Genomic DNA, 21,372 nt, shown 5'->3' on the forward strand with positions numbered 1-21,372 from the left:
AAAATTTACCAAACTGTTGCGGAAAGGACATAATCTGAAATTTTAAGTATGCAACTGTTTTCAAAAACTGTCAAGAAAGCAATTATTCGTGGTTTAAAGTATTTAGTATTCAATTTTACACTTTTAAATTGCTTAAAAATCATAAGTATGAATTTTTATGTATTCCTAAATAAAATAAATTAGTTCTCAAATAATGTTGCGGAAAGGACAAAAATTAGAGGGAACAGACTCTTGAAGGTTACACAGAATAAGAAGATCGTGAACGGTGTAGACTGGTTGGTCTGGATTGAATGATAAGATGTCCTTAAGAGCTTCTTTACTGTTGCCCCAATGCCATCTGGGATACCTTTACCATGTCCACTTTCAAGCCAAATCCATTTAATATCAATTTTATTATTCAGAATATGAATGTAATAACCAGCACATGGTTCTGTTCTGTACTGAGATGTTGGCGAATCAGAAATAAACGTTTATTTTCTTAGCACCAGTCTTCACTAGTTCATCAAGAATTGGTTGAATACTTGTCATGACTGCAGGAGCTTTATGGTCAGTGCAATCACTGATGGCGCAACGAGAATATCTGCTTATTTCGAACCATATGTGCATTGGGTGAAGGCAAACTGTATCTTCATGATAATACGCTGACTTTTCTTCACGGCTTTGTCGCATTTTGGCCTTTTCTGACCAATCGAGCTGAATGGTGATAACGTCAGACTTAGATTGGGCCTCTTTTCTTGCAAGTTTAAATGCTTTGTATTGCGACTGAACACGAGACTTGTGGTCATGCATTATTTTCAATTCGTTGAGAAGTCTTTTTTTGAATTTGGTGAAACTTAAAGTTACTAGAACTTTACGGCTAACTTTCTTTAACCTTCTTTTTTTTTTCTTTGTGGTTTCAATTTTCTGCCATTCTGAAAATGTAATAGGCACACTGAAGTTAAGATCCTTAACTTTTCTGACAAGCTCATAAATATTGCGATAATATCCATAGTGTCATTCCATCTTATGTCAGTGCGTTTTGTGAATTTGCTTAGTGCCTCAAGTTTTATTTCGGGATCAAGCACATTACACAAAGACAGGTTCCCCAATCGTTTGGGTTAGGCTTCACCACATTGAAAGGGCAATTTTGTGAAAAATTGATAAACTGCACTCGTTGGAGTTTTCAGCCTTGAATTTCTCAAATAATGAAGAAATTGAACACAAACGATATCTGAGGGACAGGATCTCGTCGGGATCTGCAGGGTTTTTCTTCATTTTTTTGTATCCGTACACAACGTGAGACATCATCTCGTAGAAAAAACTTTCTTACTAGTTCTTGTAACTCAGTTAAGCTTCCTTTTCTGAGTTAAATGAACGTTCAAAAGATTTACCCCAAGCTCTTGCCTCATTTTGGTGTTAAAGCCCAACTAGGAGACCATCATGCACCAGTTTAGATTTTACTTTCTTCTTCTGAGATGGACTTGGGCTCCACAGCTTCATTTTGGGTACTGGAGCTTGTTGAAGAAGAGAGTGTCATTATTTGATGAAGAAGATGACTGTTCACCGGTGCTTGTATTATTTTTTTCATAAGATCTTCTCAAGCGTCTCATCTTATTCTTTACAATAGATTTTTGTGGAGTGGAAAGTGTTATCAGTTCTGGTTTGCAACCTTTTCAACTCTTTCTGTTTTGCTCTATAGTTTTTCTTTGCCAACCCTAACCCTAACCCTAACAACCCTAAACAGCTTCATTTTCGTTAGATTTTCTGTCTTAAGCTGCCTTTCTGTTTGCAGCATTCTTTCTTTCGCGATCTTGATCCTTTAACTTTCCATGTAGCCTTTTGTTCTGATAAATAATTGCTCTTTTTTTCTCTTGATCTCTCTGTGCTAGTTTTACCCATTTTACTATTATATCTAATCTAAAGAAAAAGATACACTTTTAAATATGAAACAATTTTTGTTAGGCTAAAACCTTTAGAAAATGAATTATCATCACAACATCAAATTTCATATTTGATTGTTTACAAAATCTCTGCACGCCAAACGTTTTCCATTCAAAATTGAATGTTTACAAATCAGAAAGCAATGCAATGTCTTCATGAAAAGTTAAAAATTAAAAGAATGACATTGGAAGAACTAAAAGTAGTCCAAAAAACCTAAAATACATCGAAAAAACATACCAAACTAACTCAGAAATTCAGTTTTAAAAAAGCGTTGCGGAAAGGACATTAGTGTTGCGGAAAGGACATCATGTTTGAACCTTGATTACTTGTGGACAACACAACATTCAGAAACCAAACTTATAAAAATAATTTCTTTATAAGAATGCTAGCAAACTGGATAAAGAATTCAAGCCCCGACACCCCATGGAAAAAAATTGTGTACAAATGTTTAGCGTTGCGGAAAGGACAGATTTTGGGACCATGGCTTATTGACATCCAAAGATGTATGAATTCTAGATCAAGTACAGCATCCTTTTAAAATTAAAAAAGATTCTGTCAATGCTAGATAGAACAGCTTTTAAAAAAAACCTGTTTTGGGTGGAATAGCAACAGTAGAAACAATTTTCTGACTCAAACAACAAAAGTGTTGCGGAAAGGACAAAATTTGGAGCCATAAATGAAACCTGAAGTAAATACCCTATGATTTTATTAGAAGCAAAGAAGGAAAAAAATCATATAAAAATTTACCTTCCCCATACCTTTAGAGTATGAAATCAAGTCACTGTAATGATAGAACCCTTTATAAATGGTACATTTCAGTCTCAGTTCAAAGGGCACTTTTTTGAAAAAATGCCAAAAATTGGCTTTTTTCAACTTTGGACTCAAATTTTTGAAAATGACGGTCCAGGTGCCAACTTAAACTGAATTTCCCATGGGGACACATGTAAAGTAGAAGCTTTAAGCCAATAAAACCCCTGCCAGTTCGTCTCCTTGAATAGCTATATCAAAAACTGTTGCGGAAAGGACAATGTACAACTTTGAGTAGAATCGCCCAGCGATGCCCAGATGAGAAAATAAGGTAGCCATCTGATCTAAGAGCATCCTGCTGACCTGTGACCTGTGACCTGTGTTTTGCAGTAACCGTGTGTAAGGTCGCCAGGCCAAATCGATAGTTTAGATCATCGTCGTCACGTCACCAAAATTGAAAATAAACCACAAATAAAAGACGTACAAAAAGATGAAAAACTAGCAGCATGTATAGAGACTCCAAGAAAAATGAACATGGCAAGAAAAATGAACATGGCAAGAAAAAATACCTGTACTAGTTTATAAAGTCAAAAGAATACCTGAAAGAATATCATTTTTCTGGAGCAAATCTGATAGCTATTTTACCTTGTTGTTGATCATTTGGCAGCCATTTTGTTTCTACAGACTCTTTCTGCAACTGGACTAACGTACTATGGATACGGCACATTCAAAATTGGAAAAAAATTGTTTAGTGCGTGTGTGCAGCCAAATAAAGTCACACAGCTAAACTCTGTTGTGGAGCAAGGGTAATGGAAACGCTTATTCCGATCGGGAACAATTTTTACCTTTTGAACGAAAAATTTCTTTGTAATATATTACAACGTTCCCGATCGGAATAAAATTGTATAAACAAAATGGCGCTGGAATCGAAAGTCAAAATGTTGGTTCTTTTAAAATTGTTCAAAAGAATTTAGATTACCCCTACAGAAAAAAGTTAAGAAATCAGCAGCTGCCATTTCAGTAACAATTGCTTCTCACATTCTAACACTTCATATTCTTCCAATCAGGTATCTTTTATTTTTATTTTACTTTTGTTTGGCATAAATTGCTTTGGATTTTATTTTTTGTTTTTTATCTTTAAAAAATCAGTTTTTAAAAGGTATCCTGGATATCTTCTATACCACAACAAAGGTTTGATTGTGATTGTGATTGAAAAAATCAATAACCTATCAATTTTATTGGTGATCAAATACTCACTTGACGACTTGACTCCAAATACTGTACTCGGTTGGTTCGAAATGCAGGAGACAGGACGCAGGAGACAGGACACAGGGCGCAGGTCATACAAACTACAGACTGGAAAATTGTAGTAACATATACTTACTTTTGATACTTTTGATGGGTTCTTTGAGTCTCTCAATCATCCAATTTGGAAATCCGATGATTCACCATTTCTCTCACACTGTTTGAATCCGCTCTCCTGTAGGGATAATAATTCGGGAGCAGTGGTTCGTCCGGCAGTGTGGAAAGAAAAAGGTCAAGTTGTCTTTTGAATTTAATTTTGTGCAGTTTGTGATATTACGAATGTAGAATGGGAGAGAATTGAAAAGCTTAGGTCCTTCTTCAGATAGTGAGCCTCTCCAAATGTTTTTGTGTTTAGAATTTACTTCTTTAAGGTGGCATTTTCGTCCGAGTCTCTGGTTTTCGTAGCAGGTGATACCCCCTTTGTTCTCAGAGTGGTTGAAATTTGGAGAATATTTCTCTAAGATATACCAAGTATAGATGATTTGATATCTTTCTCTACGTCTTTCCAGACTGTATAATTTTAGAGTTTTAAGTTTTTCCCAATAGTTCAGTTTTTGTAAAGAGAATATTCCATAGACCTTTTCGCCTTTGAGTCCGCCATATTGAATTGTATGCAAAAATTATGGTGGCCGAATTGCCGTGGTGAAATTCCCTTAGAAAGTATGCAATACATATGCAAAAAGAAAGTGTTAAATAAAAACTTACATGCATAATTTGCATTATATTAAAGTGTAATCTTGTAGAAAAAAGATTAAATTTGCTTCTCTTGAAAACTAAAAACAATTATATTCACTCATCTCTTAGAACAAGCACTTCAAAAGACCATAACATTAGACAGAAACTCAAACTGAAAAATCACCCGCGAAGGTAAAAAACAATCCTTATTCGGCTGACGGCAAATTATTCTCCTGGGAATAGAGCCGCCAAATGATCAAATCAAAACATTGATAAAGTGTGACGTCATAATTACTGCTTTCAGTTTGCGTGTTTTGAAAGTTTGATGTGTGTACTCCGTCTTCGTGGAATTTTTTAATGGCATGAAAACAGAATATGCAATGTCTTTAAGAACAAATTCCTAAAAGGCTTTTGTTGTTCTGTAAATATTTCCTTTGGATTAAGAAATTCCATCTTTTATTGTTCTAATGATTATAATATTTATTTATAAGATGCTTTGTTGTCTTTTTAATCTTTGTGTAAACTTGCATATGTTTTGCATACATTCCAAGTAAATCCAACCACGGCATTTTCGTTCCTGTATTTTTGCATACAATTCAAGATGGCGGACTCAAAGGCGAAAAGGTCTATTTAGGAATGATTTTTGAAGCTGTTCTAGTCGTTGCATTTGGTGTCTCTTGGATGGTGACCATAGCTGTGAACAGTAATCAATGTGAGGGATTGCCAATGTCTTCCATAGGGTCAGCATTACAGTAGGGTCCCTTGTTTTGAAAGTTCGATATATCCATGAACTGATACCTTTGACCTTGTCGATTACATTTTCTATATGATTGTCATATGTCATACCCACATCTAAAGTGATCCCAAGGTCTTTGACTGTAGTCTTGGTCTCTATCACCTTTTGGGTATCAGAGAAGTATTTGGAGAGTTCTTTAAGTTCTTCATTTCTACCATAATTGAGATGTTCAAATTTAAGTCCATTCAATTTCATGTTATTCAATCCAGTCCACTCATAGACTGCGTTCATGTCATCTTGGAGCTGAATGATATCAGCATGGTTTTTGATTTCTTTCATTAGACGTGTATCATCAGCAAATGATGATAAGAAAGAGTGTAATATCTTTTTGCATATCTTTTTTATCATATAATGTATAAAATGTTTCTAAAAACATTATACGCAATGGAAAATTATATATTATACAAAATACGCTATTTAAAAGATTTTTAAATGACAAGCCATCAATCCTAAACAGTCTGTGCCACTAACCCGATCGGGAAGATTCTTCCGAAATGGGAAGAACCTTCCCGAACGGGAAATTAACTTGACTCCCAAACGGGAAGATCTTCCCGCTTTTTTACTTACATAGGATTTTTTGATTGGGTTGAAACTTCCTGTTTGGGAAGTTAACGCAGTTTTTTCAAAATTAAACCAAATTTCCACGGTAAAGTTTATTTTTCTTTCGGTGAAAAATCTTAAAATTTGATGCTTTTTCAGCTCCAAAATGTTTCAACTTTCGCCGGTCATCGTACAGTTTTGCCGAAGATTCAGTCATTTTCCATCTTCCCAAAGAGGAAGAATCTTCCCAATCAGGAAGAAAAAATTTGCCTAAGTTCTTCCCGTTCGGGAAGTTTCTTCCCATTTCGGAAGAATCTTCCCGATCGGGTTAGTGGCACAGACTGCTAAATATTGACAAAATGACATTTAAATTATGTAAATGATGACGCTAGCACAAAATACAAGGTGTGTACATCAGTTTACAACAAAATGTTTTTTCATGCTCAATAGGATGCTGATGGTGCAAGTAGATATAGATTTATATATTTTGAAAACATTAAATGCTCCAAGAGAGCTGTTTTAGAGATATGAAAATAGTGACGTCATTTTCATCAAAAATACGAGATAGGGAATGAAAATATTGATATATTAATAAAATACAAACTTTTGACGCTTTTTTAGTCAATTTTTGTTATCATACCCAAGGTGATGCAGATTTTCCTGTTGGGGCTGTTTAAAGATGAGATAAATATTTTTAACACATGTATTTTGTGTATAACATATATGTCACATGTCAATGACATTGAAAAGATAACTGTACACTATACTATACATGCGTGATTTATGTGTAATATATAATACAAGTATTACAGGTCCGTGTTATACACGAAAATTCAAAAGCACGTGGTAAGCATGTGGATAGATTTTGACCTTTAAAAACGTTCTAGACCAATAAAATACACTCAGAATGATATTTCTAAGGATTACGATTGTTTTTCAAACATTTTCTTTGTCTTTTACAGCAATTAAAGCTGACCTGTCAGCACTGACCTGCGTCCTGTGTCTTGCCTCCTGGGTCCTGTGTCCTGCGTTTCGAACCAACCGTACTGTACTTGGCATTTTCTTCGACGATTTTCAATTTGTGCGATCACTTCAATTACTTTCGATCCTATTGAATACTTTGATTGTATCGAATATGTTTCCTGTAGCAACAGATTGGAATTGAAACCCAGTTTATGTGGTAGTTAGTCACACTAGCGTCCCGCCGAAATGCATATCAAAGATTAATGCTGTGAAAGCGCTATATCTTGCTATATCTTGACTACTCAGGCTTGACTCACAAGCAAACAAATGTGCGGCAAAACTTTTAAAGAGATTCATGAAAAAATAACTTGGCCAGTATAGACCTAACTCTTCGTACAAAAATTACGGGAAACGCATATTTGGACTTTGTACCCTACTGTATGAGGACCCTGCCGACGCACCGGACTTAACGAACACCGGACACGCGAAAGTCCGGTGTAAAATGAGAATTTGTTTTACCACCGGACAATTTCTACACCGGACTTAAGGAAGTCGGATGTCCGGTGTCGGAGAAGGATATGACTCCTGTGTATTTTCAGTTTCAGTAACAGTTTTAAATTTCAAGCCTTTTTAACAGTTTTAAATTTCAAACTTTTCTTATAATTAACTTTTTTAATTGTTTATTTTAGTTAGTCTATACTATAGGAAATTAAGCTTTCAGTAAAAACAACATCAGTCATCTACATCCAATTCAAGCTCAAGATCCTAAGACAATTAATTAAAACTTAGTTTAAATGGGTTAATAGGGGGGTTTGTACTTTTACGGTGTGACGGGATTGGCCCTTTTTTAGTACGGTATTACGGGATTTGATGAAAAAAAAGACGGGAAAACGGTATTTTAAAACCAGACGGTGACGGTATTTGGCCTTATTTTTTGTCATTTTGCCGGTATTTGAACCTGTACAAACCGGTGTGACGGTGTTATAATTTTTTATAATTTTCGGGGTTCCGGGATTCAGCAAAAATGTTGACGGGAAAACGGTATTTCGAACCCCTACAAACCCCCCCTTACTAGGCTAGTTAAATTCTCTGATTGATTGATGTTGACAAAAATCAACAAAAAGTATCGGAAATTACCTAAATTTTGAGCCATAAATGATGAAAAGGTTTGACCTGTGCCAATAACCTGGAAAACTAATTTGAAGAACAACTATCCAAGAAAAAGATCTACTGGTCACCCACCTCAGCATAGCTGGTCCTCTAATATTTCAGGATTATGATTTTACTAACCCTGGGGTCCACTTAAAGCTTTTTTATTTACAGACTGGGTGGCTCAATAGTGTACCGTAACTTGGTCTAATATCAACATCTAATTTTGACACCTCACCAGATTTTGAAAGCTAATAAATTTCTATTCAAGTACATTGGAAGGCTAATTTACAATGGAATTGAAGAACATTGTGTAGGGCATTGGAGAAGAATGTGGTATAGTAAAACAATTGAAAAAGAGTGATGTCTTAAAAAATGTTTTACTTTAGATCTTGTGTTTTCAATCTTTTGTTATCAAAAAGTGACACTTGTGGGTTTTTTTTTCTCATTTTTACTGCACTTTTACACTTGTATTCTTTTGATTCAGGTAACTAGCTCTCATCCTCTAGATGACTGCACTATTCTTTTTCTTTGAAATCTAGACTTTCCTAGTATGGCTTACTGCCTGAGAAGAGTTTTAGTTGAAGATCAAATCAGTATAGCTATGGTTGCTATTGCCTGTCTTTTTCTTTTATATTTGATAGTCATTTTTACAAGAGAAATGAAGTTGATCCTTTTTTTTCCATTTTTAATTTTAAGCTCAATTCTGCATATTGTTAAACTTAAACAGGATATTGAAAAGCTATTGCAAATACACACCCCATGACAGTGCAATTTTGGTCATAACTTTGCAACCAGATTTTTTTGAAACTTTAAAATACGCACAATCAGGACCAATTCCCAGCCTTCAAAACATCTCATTGAGTTTAACAGTCTAACACTAATCACAACACTTAGACTTTTGTAATATCTAACTTTCTATTTAGGTAAACTTTATTAGAAACCCAGTTTTTTTGACTTTCCGATGCTTTGTTATGATCAAGTTTTTCTATTTATATATAATTGGCCTAAAACTTTCAAAACTTTTATATTTTTAGAAAAAAATTCATACCCTTCATTATGTATGTAATGTAAATTAAAAAAAACACACAAAACGAACTAAAAAAATGGCATTCGATGATGAAGAAAGTCAAAGTGATTATGGTTCATTGATATCACCAAGAAAAACTAAAGAGGTATAGTGTAGCTCTGGTTAAGGAGGCCCAATTTTTGCGCCACATATTTTATTTGTAGGCAAAAACTTGGCAGTTGAAAGCTTTGTTTGAAAATATTAAAAGAAGTCATTACATTGAAGTCAAAGAAGGCCAGTGTATTAACTTTATTTCTGCACTTTTATTCACAAGTAGCTAAAGGCAGGGTTATTTATATTGGACTGTCTAGACCAGACCTTAGATATTATGACATCTCAGAAGATTTTCTATATGTAAAAGTAATTTTTTGATTCTATTGGGAAATTTTGCCATTCTTAGGGAAATCTGTAATTTTTGAATAAACGTCCCTTGTGGTTTAATGGTTCTGACATCATTGCCTTTTCCTGGGAGATGAAGCTCAAGTTTGATAACCACTGTGTCATAACGATTCAATAATCAAGTGAAATTATATTTTTATTAAAGAAAAACATAGTATGTACAGGTATGTATCGCTTTTTTCTTTGAAGAGGACAGCTACAATCAAGACGCTCAAAGCTGACGATATCAAACTGTTACAGCTTGAGGATGAAAATGCATGGCGAATCAATCAAGTATCAAATTCTATGGTATGTTTATTCATTATTTAACCTACTTTCAAAAATTTAAAAATTTTAAGCATGTAGACAAACAATAGACTCCTCTTCCTACTTATCTGCCAGCTTGGTTTTAACTTTTTTGAAATTTTGAAATGGCTGTACCACAGCACTATCCGAAATTTTGCGATTTTTTGTTTCTTTATTGCCAACTTTAGGATTGTTAGACGTAGTACTGTGTTTATCATTTATTCTCAATCTCTCTATCTTGTTAATTTAAAGTTTGTATATAAAATATAGAGACAGGCTTTATACGAGCCTATGTTATACCGGGTGCACCAAAAAAAAGTATACAGGTTTGTCGAGATATTGTGAGCTTTAGTATTTATATTCTTTGTTGGACCTACCCCGGTGGGCTGTAGGTCCTATAAATTAACCTCTGTTCGTCCGTTCGTTCGTCCGTTCGTTCGTCCGTTCGTTACTAGCTTTTCTCGGGATTGGCTCATTAGTTTTTCCTAATTTTTTGCACAAAGATGCAAAATGGTAATGCCCAAAATGTGACGGAGCCCGATTTTCGAAAAAAATTCATTTCCGGCCGAAAATGCCGGAAATATGCCGGAAAAACCGGTTTTTTGGCATTTTCTCGAGATTTCATCATTAGTTTTTTCTGATTTTTTGCACAAAGATGCGTATTAGCAATGCCTAAAACATGGATTAGTCCGATTTTTGAGAAAATTCTATTCCGGCTGAAAATGCCGGAAATATCCCGGAAATCGCCGTTTTTTGCAGATTTTCATTGGACTTTTTCCTTATATTTCGTTGTTTTTTCACACAAAAACATTATTTGTAGCAATGCCCACCATCAAGCATGGTTTAATTGTCAATAAAAGTGATTTTTGAAGCCGGAACTTTCTAAAAATCGCCGGAACAACCTATTTTCGCCGGAAAAACGGTATTTCTTGAATTTCTCGAGCTGTACTTTATATTTTTTCATGAAATTTTGCACACTGATGCAAAATGACAATACCTAAAATGTGATGGAGCCCGATTTCCGAAAAATATTTTTTCCCGGCCGAAAATGCCAGAAATATGCCGGAAAACCGTTTTTTTTTACATTTTCTCGAATTTTCATCTTTAGCTTTTTCTGATTTTTTGCAGAAAGATGCGTATTTGCAATGCTCAAAACATGGTCGAGTTCGATTTTTGAGAAAAATTTTTTTCCGGTTGAAAATGCCGGAAATCGCCCTCTTTGCAGATTTTCATTATATGTTTTCCTTGTATTTCTATGTTCTTCACACAAAAACATTATTGATAACAATGCTCACCATCAAGCATGATTCAATTGTCAATAAAACTGATTTTTGCGACCAGAACTTTCTATTAATTTTTCCCTACAACCCTTCCCTCTCCCCCCATCAACAATCAATTGATGAATTTATTGCGTTATGCATTTTCGCTAAACGATATATTTTCTGACTGATTTTTTTCTCCTCGCATTGCTATCTAACTTTCATCATCAGGTAGGTCCATTCAGCATCTAGCTTGTTCATTCTTTTTTGATCGCATAGAGGATGCTCTAACTTAAATTTTGAGATATCATACATTAAATTTGAGAAAGTAGTTCGAAAGTTATTTAAGAAAAACTGACTTTTTTTCCATGTCGAAATTTCAAAAAAACATAAACAGCAATCACGCTATAAATAAGACGAAATGACAAAAACACAATTTTATTGGGGTTTTTTTATCTTTTTTTTTTCTTATTTATATTTTGCCAACAGTTTGTCCGTCTTATTTGCACGTCATGAACATTTCCAACACCAGCAAACTCAATACAGACCCAAATTCTTTGAGCAAAAAGTGGAGGAATGGTGATCTAATTTTTCAAAAGTTTTCTCACATAGCACACACATAACATCAAAACCTCTCTTGGAGATTTCAAAAACTTTTTTTCAGCTTTTCCAAAAATATTATCCCACATGGGAATAGCTTGTTTTACCATATTCTTAAATTCCGTAACGAGTTTTGATGAACACAGTTGCATTTTTCGGTATTTTTATGTGTAAAGAAGGTAAATGTCGAGAGAAAGGTTTGATCGCTGTTTTTGATGATTATTTGAAATTTCGACATAAAAAAAAGTCCGTTTTTTTCAAATAATTTTCGAATTACCTTTTCAAATCTAATGTATGATAGCTCAAAATTCAAGTTAGAGCATCCTCTATACGATAATAAAAGAATGAACAAAAAATTTAAATCCTGAAGCTCAGAATATCTCGACAAACCTGTTTACTTTTTGCGAAGCGAATTTATGAGCGAAGCAGTTTTGCTATATTGTGCACGTACCTTTAACTTCTATCCCAAGCGAAAATTTGCTATAAAATTTGCTATATAAATCACATCTTCAAACCGATGATTTTATCAAAATGACCTTGAATGGTTTGGCTTGAAGCCACGTAAACTTTCTCGGTTTGGTAGCTAGGACTGCGAAAAATGCCGTTTTAAAATGGTGTACCCTAGCAGTGAGCAGCAACAAAATTACCGGAAGCCGAAACACGGAATCTGAAGTTGATCAAATTGCCGCGCGGGCGGCACGCATCTTAGACGATCCTATCGTCTACACAAGATCACTAAAAAGGGAAAAGTTTAGGAGAGGCGTGATAAATTCGGGTGGAGTAAGCAGTGGCGGAGATGTTTACTTCGAAACTCTACCGCCACTTTTTTCCCGTAAACCGCCCTGACGCCCTAACTCTTTCTCGCATTTACTTTAAACGGACGATAGCATCGTCTACACGCATCTAAGCAATCTAAAGCAGTGGTTCTTCGGTTTTTATTTTGCTGTTAAATGGAAAAAATTAGTTTGAACGGTGACAGAAAGGATCTTCATCATCCCTTGACTTTTAACAGCAAGTATCAAGTATCAAATAAGGTCAATCAATGAGCGGTTTTTGCAAGTCGCACGGGCGGGAGGAGTGCTCTTTTTAGTGAACGAAACTTACCTTGCAAAACCAAGTGGATATTCTATGATAAAGAAGTACGGAGGTAATCAAATTTGTCGAATTTGTCAAGAAATAAATCAAAACTGCCGAAGAACCAACAAGCCATCTTTGAACATTTTTGTTTTTGTTTTATTTTTATGTTTTGTGATGATTTCGACAGACGATCGATTCGTGATTCAAATAAAAATGTTCGATCGTTCGATTTTATTAAGGCACCATTTACACTAGTATAACTAGAAGGAAAACAAAAGAGCGATGTGCGGGGCAGCGGCGGGTGTTGTGCCGCCGTGGATTATGTGATGTGTTTGGGCTGGGGCATTAAGGCTCTTACGACCCTGTCTCTATAGCGGCTTTATTAGAGGGATTTTTTTAGAGTGTCTCTTATTTTGCTAGCAACTTGCGAATTGAGGTGGAGTTTGGATCGCTTCGCAACCCTTATACAATACGGCTAGTTTTTGGTGCACCCGGTATAATAATGGTGAAAATTTTTTTTTTTTTAAATAACATAATATTAAAGGTTTTATTTTTACATAAGTGTTCCCGTTTCATATTAGACACATGTTTCATATCAGGACAGTGTTCCCTTATTGTTATAATATGCTAATAAGCAAAAAAACGTTTTTGTTTTCTTTTTCTGACCAATCTTGCTCCACATCCGTGTCAATCCAATGTGAAAAAGCTCGTGAAAAATTGATGCGTAAGCAATCGATATCACCCTTATTTAAAAACAAATCCTTTAATTATAAACTTATAATTTCACTTATGATTTTTCATTTTCACAAATCTAATAGTTTCTACGAAACGTTTTAAAAATACAAAGTTCTTTGAAAGCTACTCATTTTCATAATGTACATTTTATTCAATTTCTAGAAAGAGCTGGTTAGAGTGCGTCAAATCTTGGACAACAGCGAGCACGACCGTTTAAATGAGAGACGTGAAAAACTGTCAACTGTGCATAAATTGATTGACCTAACCAAAGTAAAGAATCAAATTGAAAGACGGCTACAAGATTTTAATAATCAGACTACAGATGAAGAATCGAAGGTATTTATTCCAGATATGTTTTTTGTAGTTTCCAGTCAGTAGGGTGATGCGAAAAAGTTTCTGGATGGCCATGTTGTAGATCATTGCGCCTTTTTGAGAGATATTTTGTCTTTAACATTCTGAACCGCTTTAAAAAGTTTTCTAAGTAAAAATCTGCGAGCATAGTAAGCGAAAATGATATATGAACTGACAAGGGTCGCCATTTGTTGGTGTTGTGTTTCAAATGTCGATTATTTGACCTGAAAAGTCTTTTTTGCGCCCTTTAATTTTTTGTGCCTCATAGCAAAAGGGCTCCGCTGGGAGGCGGCTGTCTCGTGCAATCACGTCACTAGTTCAAATCCTTCTCCAATTTTCTAGTTTTGAAGACTTTGTACTCTGTACAAAACGGTACTTGATGCCTCTCTGCTTGACACTCAGCTATTACCCAGAGAAAGAGTGATGCTCTCCCCTACCTTTTGGGTAGATAGCTAATGAGTTGTGAAGAGTTGTGTCGCCTGTGACCTCTGTCGCACTCTTCCTTACTTATTAAGACGGATGATACACGCAATACATACATGAACCATGGTTCGAACACCTCCCCCTCCCCCCTTTCTAAAGTGGGATTGGGAAGGGAGTTCAGAAGTTTTTCTTAAAAAGAGGAATTTCCTGCATTCTTTCGTTCACCTAGCATGCTAGAATGTTGAACCTTATCTCCCAACCCGCGAAAATATCCGAATCGGTAAAAAAATTTATCTGAAAACAAGCCCTTTGACATATGAATATAAAAGACTGCTGTGCTCAGATTGGTAGGAACATCTTTATATCCGAACACGTTTTGAATATAAGATCAAAGTATATAAGATTTTAAGAACAAAAGATTTGAAGGCCAGAAATCTCAGAACATTATAAGAACATTTCAAGGCTTTGCAGATTATACAAAAAGTAATTTCTTAAGAACTAAAATAATAAACGATAAAAGACTGGAAAATAAGAACACTTTCAGAACATTTTTAAGCTTAAAAGACCGCTGAGAGAGCATTGACGTTCTTATAAAAAACGTGCATATTTGTTAGCTGTTGAATGTATTTAGGTATCATTTATTTAATGGTGCATTCCATTTGGATTTTCCTGTGTTTGTTTCATGTATATCTTCATCAATCTTTAAATTTGAGTCATGAATCGCGATTCACTTTAAATATTATTATTTTCAACTTTTTTCGTGTTTCTTTTCTTAAGATTTTTCCTTTCCTACTGGAAAAACTATGCTTAGTTAGCTGTTTTTATTTTGCTGGGTATGCTTATTTGCTGAGCTTTAATTTGTCTGTTACAGGGAATATTCTCAACTTCAGTTGAGCTACAATCTGACAATGTCTGTGTGTCTGTGTGTGTGTCTGTCTGTCACAAAAACTTTAGGGCAGCCTGGAGACTTCAAAAATGCTTGGATTTTGGCTGAAATTTGGCACACTTGTTCCTTGGGTGAATATCTGTTGATTTTTGGGGCCTGGGGACGAGTTTTTCGCCAAAACGAGGCTAAAACTTTGGGGCAGCCCGGAGACTTCAAAAATTGTCGGATTTGGCTGAAATTTGGCACACTTGTTCATTGGGTTAATATCTGGGGGTCTACAATTGGGCCTATGAAGAATTTGAAGACACTGGAGTTGAGCCCAGTGCGTTGCGCACGTTCAACTATATTTGAAGCCAAGTCTGTATTCAGGGATATTCGTCTTGTTTCCAATCTCTTTTCTTTAGATTTTCCATTTCTGCTTGCTAGTTTTTGCTTCGGTTTTAGCTGATCTTTTTTTACTGATATTGTTTATGTGCTGTGCTTTAAAACTAAGTTAGTTGTACTTAAATGGAGGTCGTAATCGCTATGAAAAATATGCTGAGCTTGCGAAAATAGTACAGTTTTATAAATGAATCATCAAAACAAAACAGTGCGCGCCACGTTAGCTGAAAGCCTGGATGTAGACGAAACAAATGGTCTACATTTTGCATGGTGAGTAAATTGCATCTGATTTTGCAAGATCAGCAAACAGCTTCATTATGTATTGATTTATATCAGTCCTATATCACAGAACCGCTGGGAGCCCAGCGCCACTGGAAAATTTGGCCAAAATTCCAGCCCTCCTGGGAAATTTCGTTCAAATTTCATCCAAATTTCATCATGAAAAAATTGCACTCCAAAACCACCCCTCTGGGTTTTTTAAGCTTGGAACAATAGAATCTCTATCCCCATTGGGATTACGATGGAAAATTTTATCCCTGCTGGTGGGAAAAAGTTTTACCGGGGCTGTGAAACAGGGGTGTTAAAGTTTTAGAATTATGTTTTGTTAAAACTGCAGCGGTCTGCAGGGAAATTTGGCTTGTGTAAACAATGAAGATATAGAGAATCTTCAATGTTATTTCATATAATCATTATGAGGACATGTGGTGAAGAAAAAAATATTTTGTGTTATACGTATAACAAGAAATGAAACTTGTTTTTGCTTTAGTGTCCTGTTTCTAGTTTTATTTATAGAAACCAAGCTTTATTAAAATAGTCGATATCTCTCGTCATTTTAGTATACCCATTTATAATTCTTTCTGTCTCATCTGGTGGTGATGAAAAATAAGAAGTTCTTGAGGCACATTTGGATGTCATCAAGTGGCTAAACTTTTTGAGTTTTTTTTTCTGTTCATTCGTTCATCATTATATATATTATATATATATTTAAAAATGATTGGATCAAAAGATTCCTAAAGTCAAATTTGCTTCTAGTTTCTATACACTTAACTCGCTCGCTATTTCAAACTGCTATCATTCAGTGAGAGTAAACTGTTGGGCTAGGGGCTGAATTATTTTGACGATCAGGCTAGAATTTTGAGTATTAGCGAGTTTATATAATGGCACTGTTGATTACGGTGGGGTGACTGAAGGAATAACCCGTAGTTTTGACCTGCAAAATCGAGGACGGTAAAATTGCTGTTTTACCATGTCGTCTTCAGTCAATCATCAGAAGCTATGACAGGTTGGATTTAGTTCGATTGATTTATTTATGTTCGGACGTTCTTTATCTCGTCAAAAGCAAAAAAAAACTTAAATCATGACCACTATGTATAAATTAAAAAAATATTCACAAGATATTGGCAGTAAGATAGCGATTTATGGTAATATTGCTCGATGTGGTGATGTTGAGTTTTTCACAATTGCAAGGGAAGAACTGTTCATGAAATTCTGGTTTTGTCAGGTACAATCTATATATTCTAACGGCTATGAAGATCCTAAGCTATAAAGTTGTATATCTAAAAGCTCTAATGTCCGGGTTTCTTCGGTACAGTCTTAAATGGGTAAAAGGCTCCTACGTTCTAAGAAGGTATCTGTCAGGGTTTTGTCAGGTACAGTCTATATATTCCACCGGCTATAAAGATCTTAGGCGCTATGAAGATTCCATCTTAAAGCTCTATAAAGTCTCTTTATGTCTGGGGTTCGTCAGGTATCGTCTATTCACGACTTAGTTTGTAAGTTTTTTAAAGTTTTAAACTATATGTTTGATAGGGTTTTGAAATACAATGTAAATACTGATGCCATGTCCATTTCAGTGCGCTTGTTTGAATGTTCTGAAGTGAAAAGAGCAATTGACTTCATAGTACCCTAAGCGGCACATAGATAAAAAATAACGAATGTGGAATATTCGGTGGTGTCCGTTAGTCAACGGCGCTGGCAGTAACGTAACAAACAGCTGGAATTCATGGGGACGAGGTTGATTGATTGTCACTTGCCTAAAAATTTCGTCACAACCTCGTTTCCTGCGTATGATCGGCTTTTCCTTTCTTACTGATGGCGGCATATAATTATAACACTGATAGCGGTACGTGAAGCTTTCCCTGCTGAAAACCTTTCTTTCACATAAGTGAAGAAATTTTCGGCGTTAACTTTAATTTTATCCGGTGAAAAGTTTTACCCGACCAAGTTTTACCTAATGTCAATTTTCATGTTTTAGTACACCCGTTTATATGGTAAATACGAACAAGCGTTGGAGAAGATCAAAGAACTTCGCCAGTTGACAGCATCCGATACTGAGCATGCACAGAAAGATTATCTTGATGAACTTGCCAATATCAAGGTAATTTTCAGTCTTATAACTTTTGCGATATTCTCAACTTCAGTTGAGCTACAATCATGAGGGGGGGGGAGGAGGGTTGTCTCACAATTTTCGTCCATGATTGTAGAATCTGACAATGTAATGTATGTATGTATGTATGTCTGTCCGAAAACTTTGGGGCAGGCTGGAAACGTCAAAAATGGTCGAATTTGGCTGAAATTTAGCACACTTGTTCTTTGGGTGTATATCTGGGAGCAATTTTTTCATTTTTTAAAAAGTTTCATTTTTAAGGGCGTGGTCACGAGTTTTCGCCAAAACGAGGCTAAAACTTTGGGGCAGGTTGGAGACTTCAAAAATGGTCAGATAAGGCTGAAATTTGGCACACTTGATCCTTGGGCGAATCTCTGTGGGTGGTTTTTCATTATTTTAAAATTTCCATTTTAAGGGCGTGGTCATGAGTTTTTAGTTGAAATTGGCTACAATTTTACAATTGGGCCTACGAATGATTTAAAAACACTGAAGTTGAGCCCAGTGCGGTTAGCACGTTCGACAGTTGTTTTAATTATACAGTGGAGTCTCCGTGACTCAAACACGCACGGGGAACACAAATTTGTTCGAGTTAAGGACATTTCGAGTTATTGAGTAAGGTTTATAAGACTGAAGGGATCTTTTTCGAGTTAAGGAAACATTCGAGTAATAGAGGTTCAAGTTAAAGAGATATTTTATCATACAGTGAGACATCGAGTGACCTTGAAAACAAGATCGAAATCATCGACAATTAATAAAAAAGAAAAAAGAAACTCTGATTGATTTCAAAGCACATTAACAGCTAAATCATTATAAAAAACACAATTATCACTTTTCATTTCTTCTGTCTTTGTGAGCCAAAATGTGTTAATTTTTCTCTCAAAATTTTTTGAATGAAAACACTTTATTTTTGTGAAAATGAGCTTGAAGCTGTATATTTAAAAAGGATAAACCACTCTATGAGAACCGAAAATCGATCAACGAGAATATTTGTCTCGAATCACTTCATCAAATTACTACGTAGAATTTACGAATCATGGTATGGTTGGTTGTCTCCACACTTAATTCAAGGGTAGTCTTCAATTTTTTTATTTCGATTTTAACAGGTTTTGGTCTGTAATTTATTTTCTATGTGCTGTATCAATAACGCTGTGACGATTAAAAAAAAATACTTTTTGTAACTTTAGTTTTGCACTTTTTGAGTATTGGGTACAAGTTGTACCAGTTCAGGGGCCCTTTTCCGTAATTTCCATCCAACTGCATCTTACCTGAGTGTCTACCCAAATGGGTTCAAAGAATGAAAAACGAGTCAAGTTCATAATTATTCATCCTATCGGTAGAAAATTCATCGGTGAAAAAATTCGTCAGCAGAAAATATTTGTCGGTAAAATATACGTCATCAATCCGACTTTTTCCGTCACTTTTTGCCGACGAATTATCTAACTACTGATAAGGTGAAGTTCTGAGCGATCAAGAACGGTAGGTAATTGTTGACGAGTTACACTCTTTTTAATTATTTTTTTCAATTTCCAGGCGTCTTATAAACGGGACATGCGTAGTGCGGAAGAAGAAAGCAAGAAATTAAAACAATCATTGGAAGAACTGTATTCAAGAAGACAAAATAACACGACAACCACTGACAAAAATAATACGCTCTCTGATGTTGAAAATTTAAAGGTAAGAAAATAATTCTTATTTTATGACACGCCTTAATATTTTTTACAGTTGATTAGAAGCCTGTAGGCCGGCTAGGTAGCTTTAATATAGCGATATAGCGATTGAGATCAAAATAGCGAAACATGATGCTAGAAGACAACTTGAACTAATTCAGATATGGTAGAAAATAAGCGAGAAATTAGAAGTAGAGGATTTATTGTAAATTATACGAACTGATAAGTATGACATAACAATTATCGTTTTATCAAATGAGTCTGAAGTTCATTTCATGGTTTATTGTCACCATAAGGATTAATTTTTGTGGCTGGCTGGCTGACTGATTGCTCCACCTTCTCTTGATCCTTCATCCTGTTCTCTCTCTAGAATTTCAATTAAAATTTGATATTGATTAGCCTCAAGCCAGGGATTGAAGCAAAAACATTGCACACCGTAGCCGAATATTTTACCTTTGCACTACGGTCACTCAAATGTCTCATATTTTTCTTTAGGACGACTTACCAGCGATCGTGGAAGCTTTATCCAAAGAAGGGATTGAAGTTGAAAATGAGTCATCAGGCAAACAAGTGCTGGCTGATCTTTTCAAAGAATACAAGCGTATATTCAACCGGTTGAAACACAATAACATTGGGTTTACTCATTCAGATGAGGAATATAAGGTATATTTTACTGATATCTTCATTTGTTATGGATCTTAGATGGACGTTGTTTGGACAACACTTCAGTCCTCAGTTTAGTAGTTCTCTATCAAACTGAGGTCAATGCGCACATACATACGTGTTGGCACTTGTCAGCTTGGTTCAGATTTATTCCGCCAAGCGTAAGTGGGCGCAAAATGTAAAAAGAGGCTTTTTAGACTCTTCACTCAGAAAAAAATGGACGAATCTTTGCCAACAAACACCTACAATTCTCCGTGAAAATTTTTATGAATATCTTGATCAAGATTCTTCCGTCTGTCGAGACAGAAAGAATTCAAAAAAGAGCCTTTTTCACCTTGAATTTCTGTCCTATTCTGTAGAATTTGAAGAAGCATAGCTATAAATCTTTGTGTGAATTTGGAATTATATTTGACACGAACAACTTAGGTTTGACCACTTAGTATTTTCATTTATCCATTCATCCATTCAATGTTGCAGGAACTTCAGCGTGAGCTGAGAAGCGAAAAGACAAAAAATGAGAAGAATACAAAACAACTACAAGAAAAAGACGATTCTATTGGTATTCTAAAAGGGTACGTGCATAATTGGCAGTGAGTTATTTAAAAAAAAAAATTTCGGATCCCGAAAACTTGTGCTCCGAACAATTGAAAAAGTCGCAAGTGGAATATAGACGTTACTGCATGGAGAAAAAATGCCGTGGCGTCTAGTATAGGCTACTCACTCGTTTCACCTCTTTTCTCCTTTAGTCAAATCGATACTTTGTTAAAAGAACAGAAAGAGAAGCACCTTCAAATGCAATCATTACACGATGAAAGTGAATCCTCCAAAGAAGGAATCGATGACATCAAAGCGAAATTGAAAAAATCTCGTGAAACATTAAGTAAACAGACTGCTAAGCTTAATGTGACTGAAGGTAATTTTTGAAGGTTTGAAATATATTTACGAGTCTTTTAATAAAAATAAAATTCTTCGAAATACAGTTGACCTTCGCTAATTCGATCTCGATAGGGGAATCTTATTTGTTCGAATTACAGAGAGGTTCGAGTTATAGAAAGTATTTCATGAGGGTTTCCCCTTTACGAGGAATAGGAATAAG

General features: G+C 35.3%; 2 protein-coding genes across 4 annotated transcripts in view; one reads left to right on the top strand and one right to left on the bottom strand.

Moving 5' to 3' along the window:
• LOC136810989 (dynein intermediate chain 2, ciliary-like) overlaps window positions 1-21,372 on the bottom strand; it is a 285,291-nt gene that overhangs the window by 26,285 nt on the left and 237,634 nt on the right. The window contains exon 1 of one of the 2 annotated variants that reach the window (XM_067067596.1): window positions 3,313-3,342. The exons of the other annotated variant lie outside the window; for it this stretch is intronic. Within the exon in view, the coding sequence (XP_066923697.1) occupies window positions 3,313-3,327 (15 nt within the window). The 5' untranslated portion in view covers window positions 3,328-3,342. Of the gene's footprint in view, window positions 1-3,312; window positions 3,343-21,372 lie in introns of those variants that run through there. 2 annotated transcript variants of the gene reach the window in all.
• LOC136810975 (interaptin-like) overlaps window positions 9,137-21,372 on the top strand; it is a 41,155-nt gene continuing 28,919 nt past the window's right edge. Inside the window, exons 1-8 of one of the 2 annotated variants that reach the window (XM_067067570.1) lie at window positions 9,137-9,270; window positions 9,753-9,851; window positions 13,682-13,855; window positions 17,815-17,937; window positions 19,477-19,620; window positions 20,109-20,276; window positions 20,754-20,848; window positions 21,023-21,189. In XM_067067570.1, coding sequence (XP_066923671.1) covers window positions 9,202-9,270; window positions 9,753-9,851; window positions 13,682-13,855; window positions 17,815-17,937; window positions 19,477-19,620; window positions 20,109-20,276; window positions 20,754-20,848; window positions 21,023-21,189 — 1,039 coding nt within the window. In that variant the 5' untranslated portion in view covers window positions 9,137-9,201. Of the gene's footprint in view, window positions 9,271-9,752; window positions 9,852-13,681; window positions 13,856-16,896; window positions 17,062-17,814; window positions 17,938-19,476; window positions 19,621-20,108; window positions 20,277-20,753; window positions 20,849-21,022; window positions 21,190-21,372 lie in introns of those variants that run through there. The other variant, XM_067067571.1, reaches the window with a different exon arrangement.

The sequence above is a fragment of the Clytia hemisphaerica genome, unplaced genomic scaffold (assembly GCF_902728285.1).
Source record: "Clytia hemisphaerica strain Z4C2 unplaced genomic scaffold, Clytia hemisphaerica genome assembly, whole genome shotgun sequence".
Classification (NCBI taxonomy): Eukaryota; Metazoa; Cnidaria; class Hydrozoa; order Leptothecata; family Clytiidae; genus Clytia; species Clytia hemisphaerica.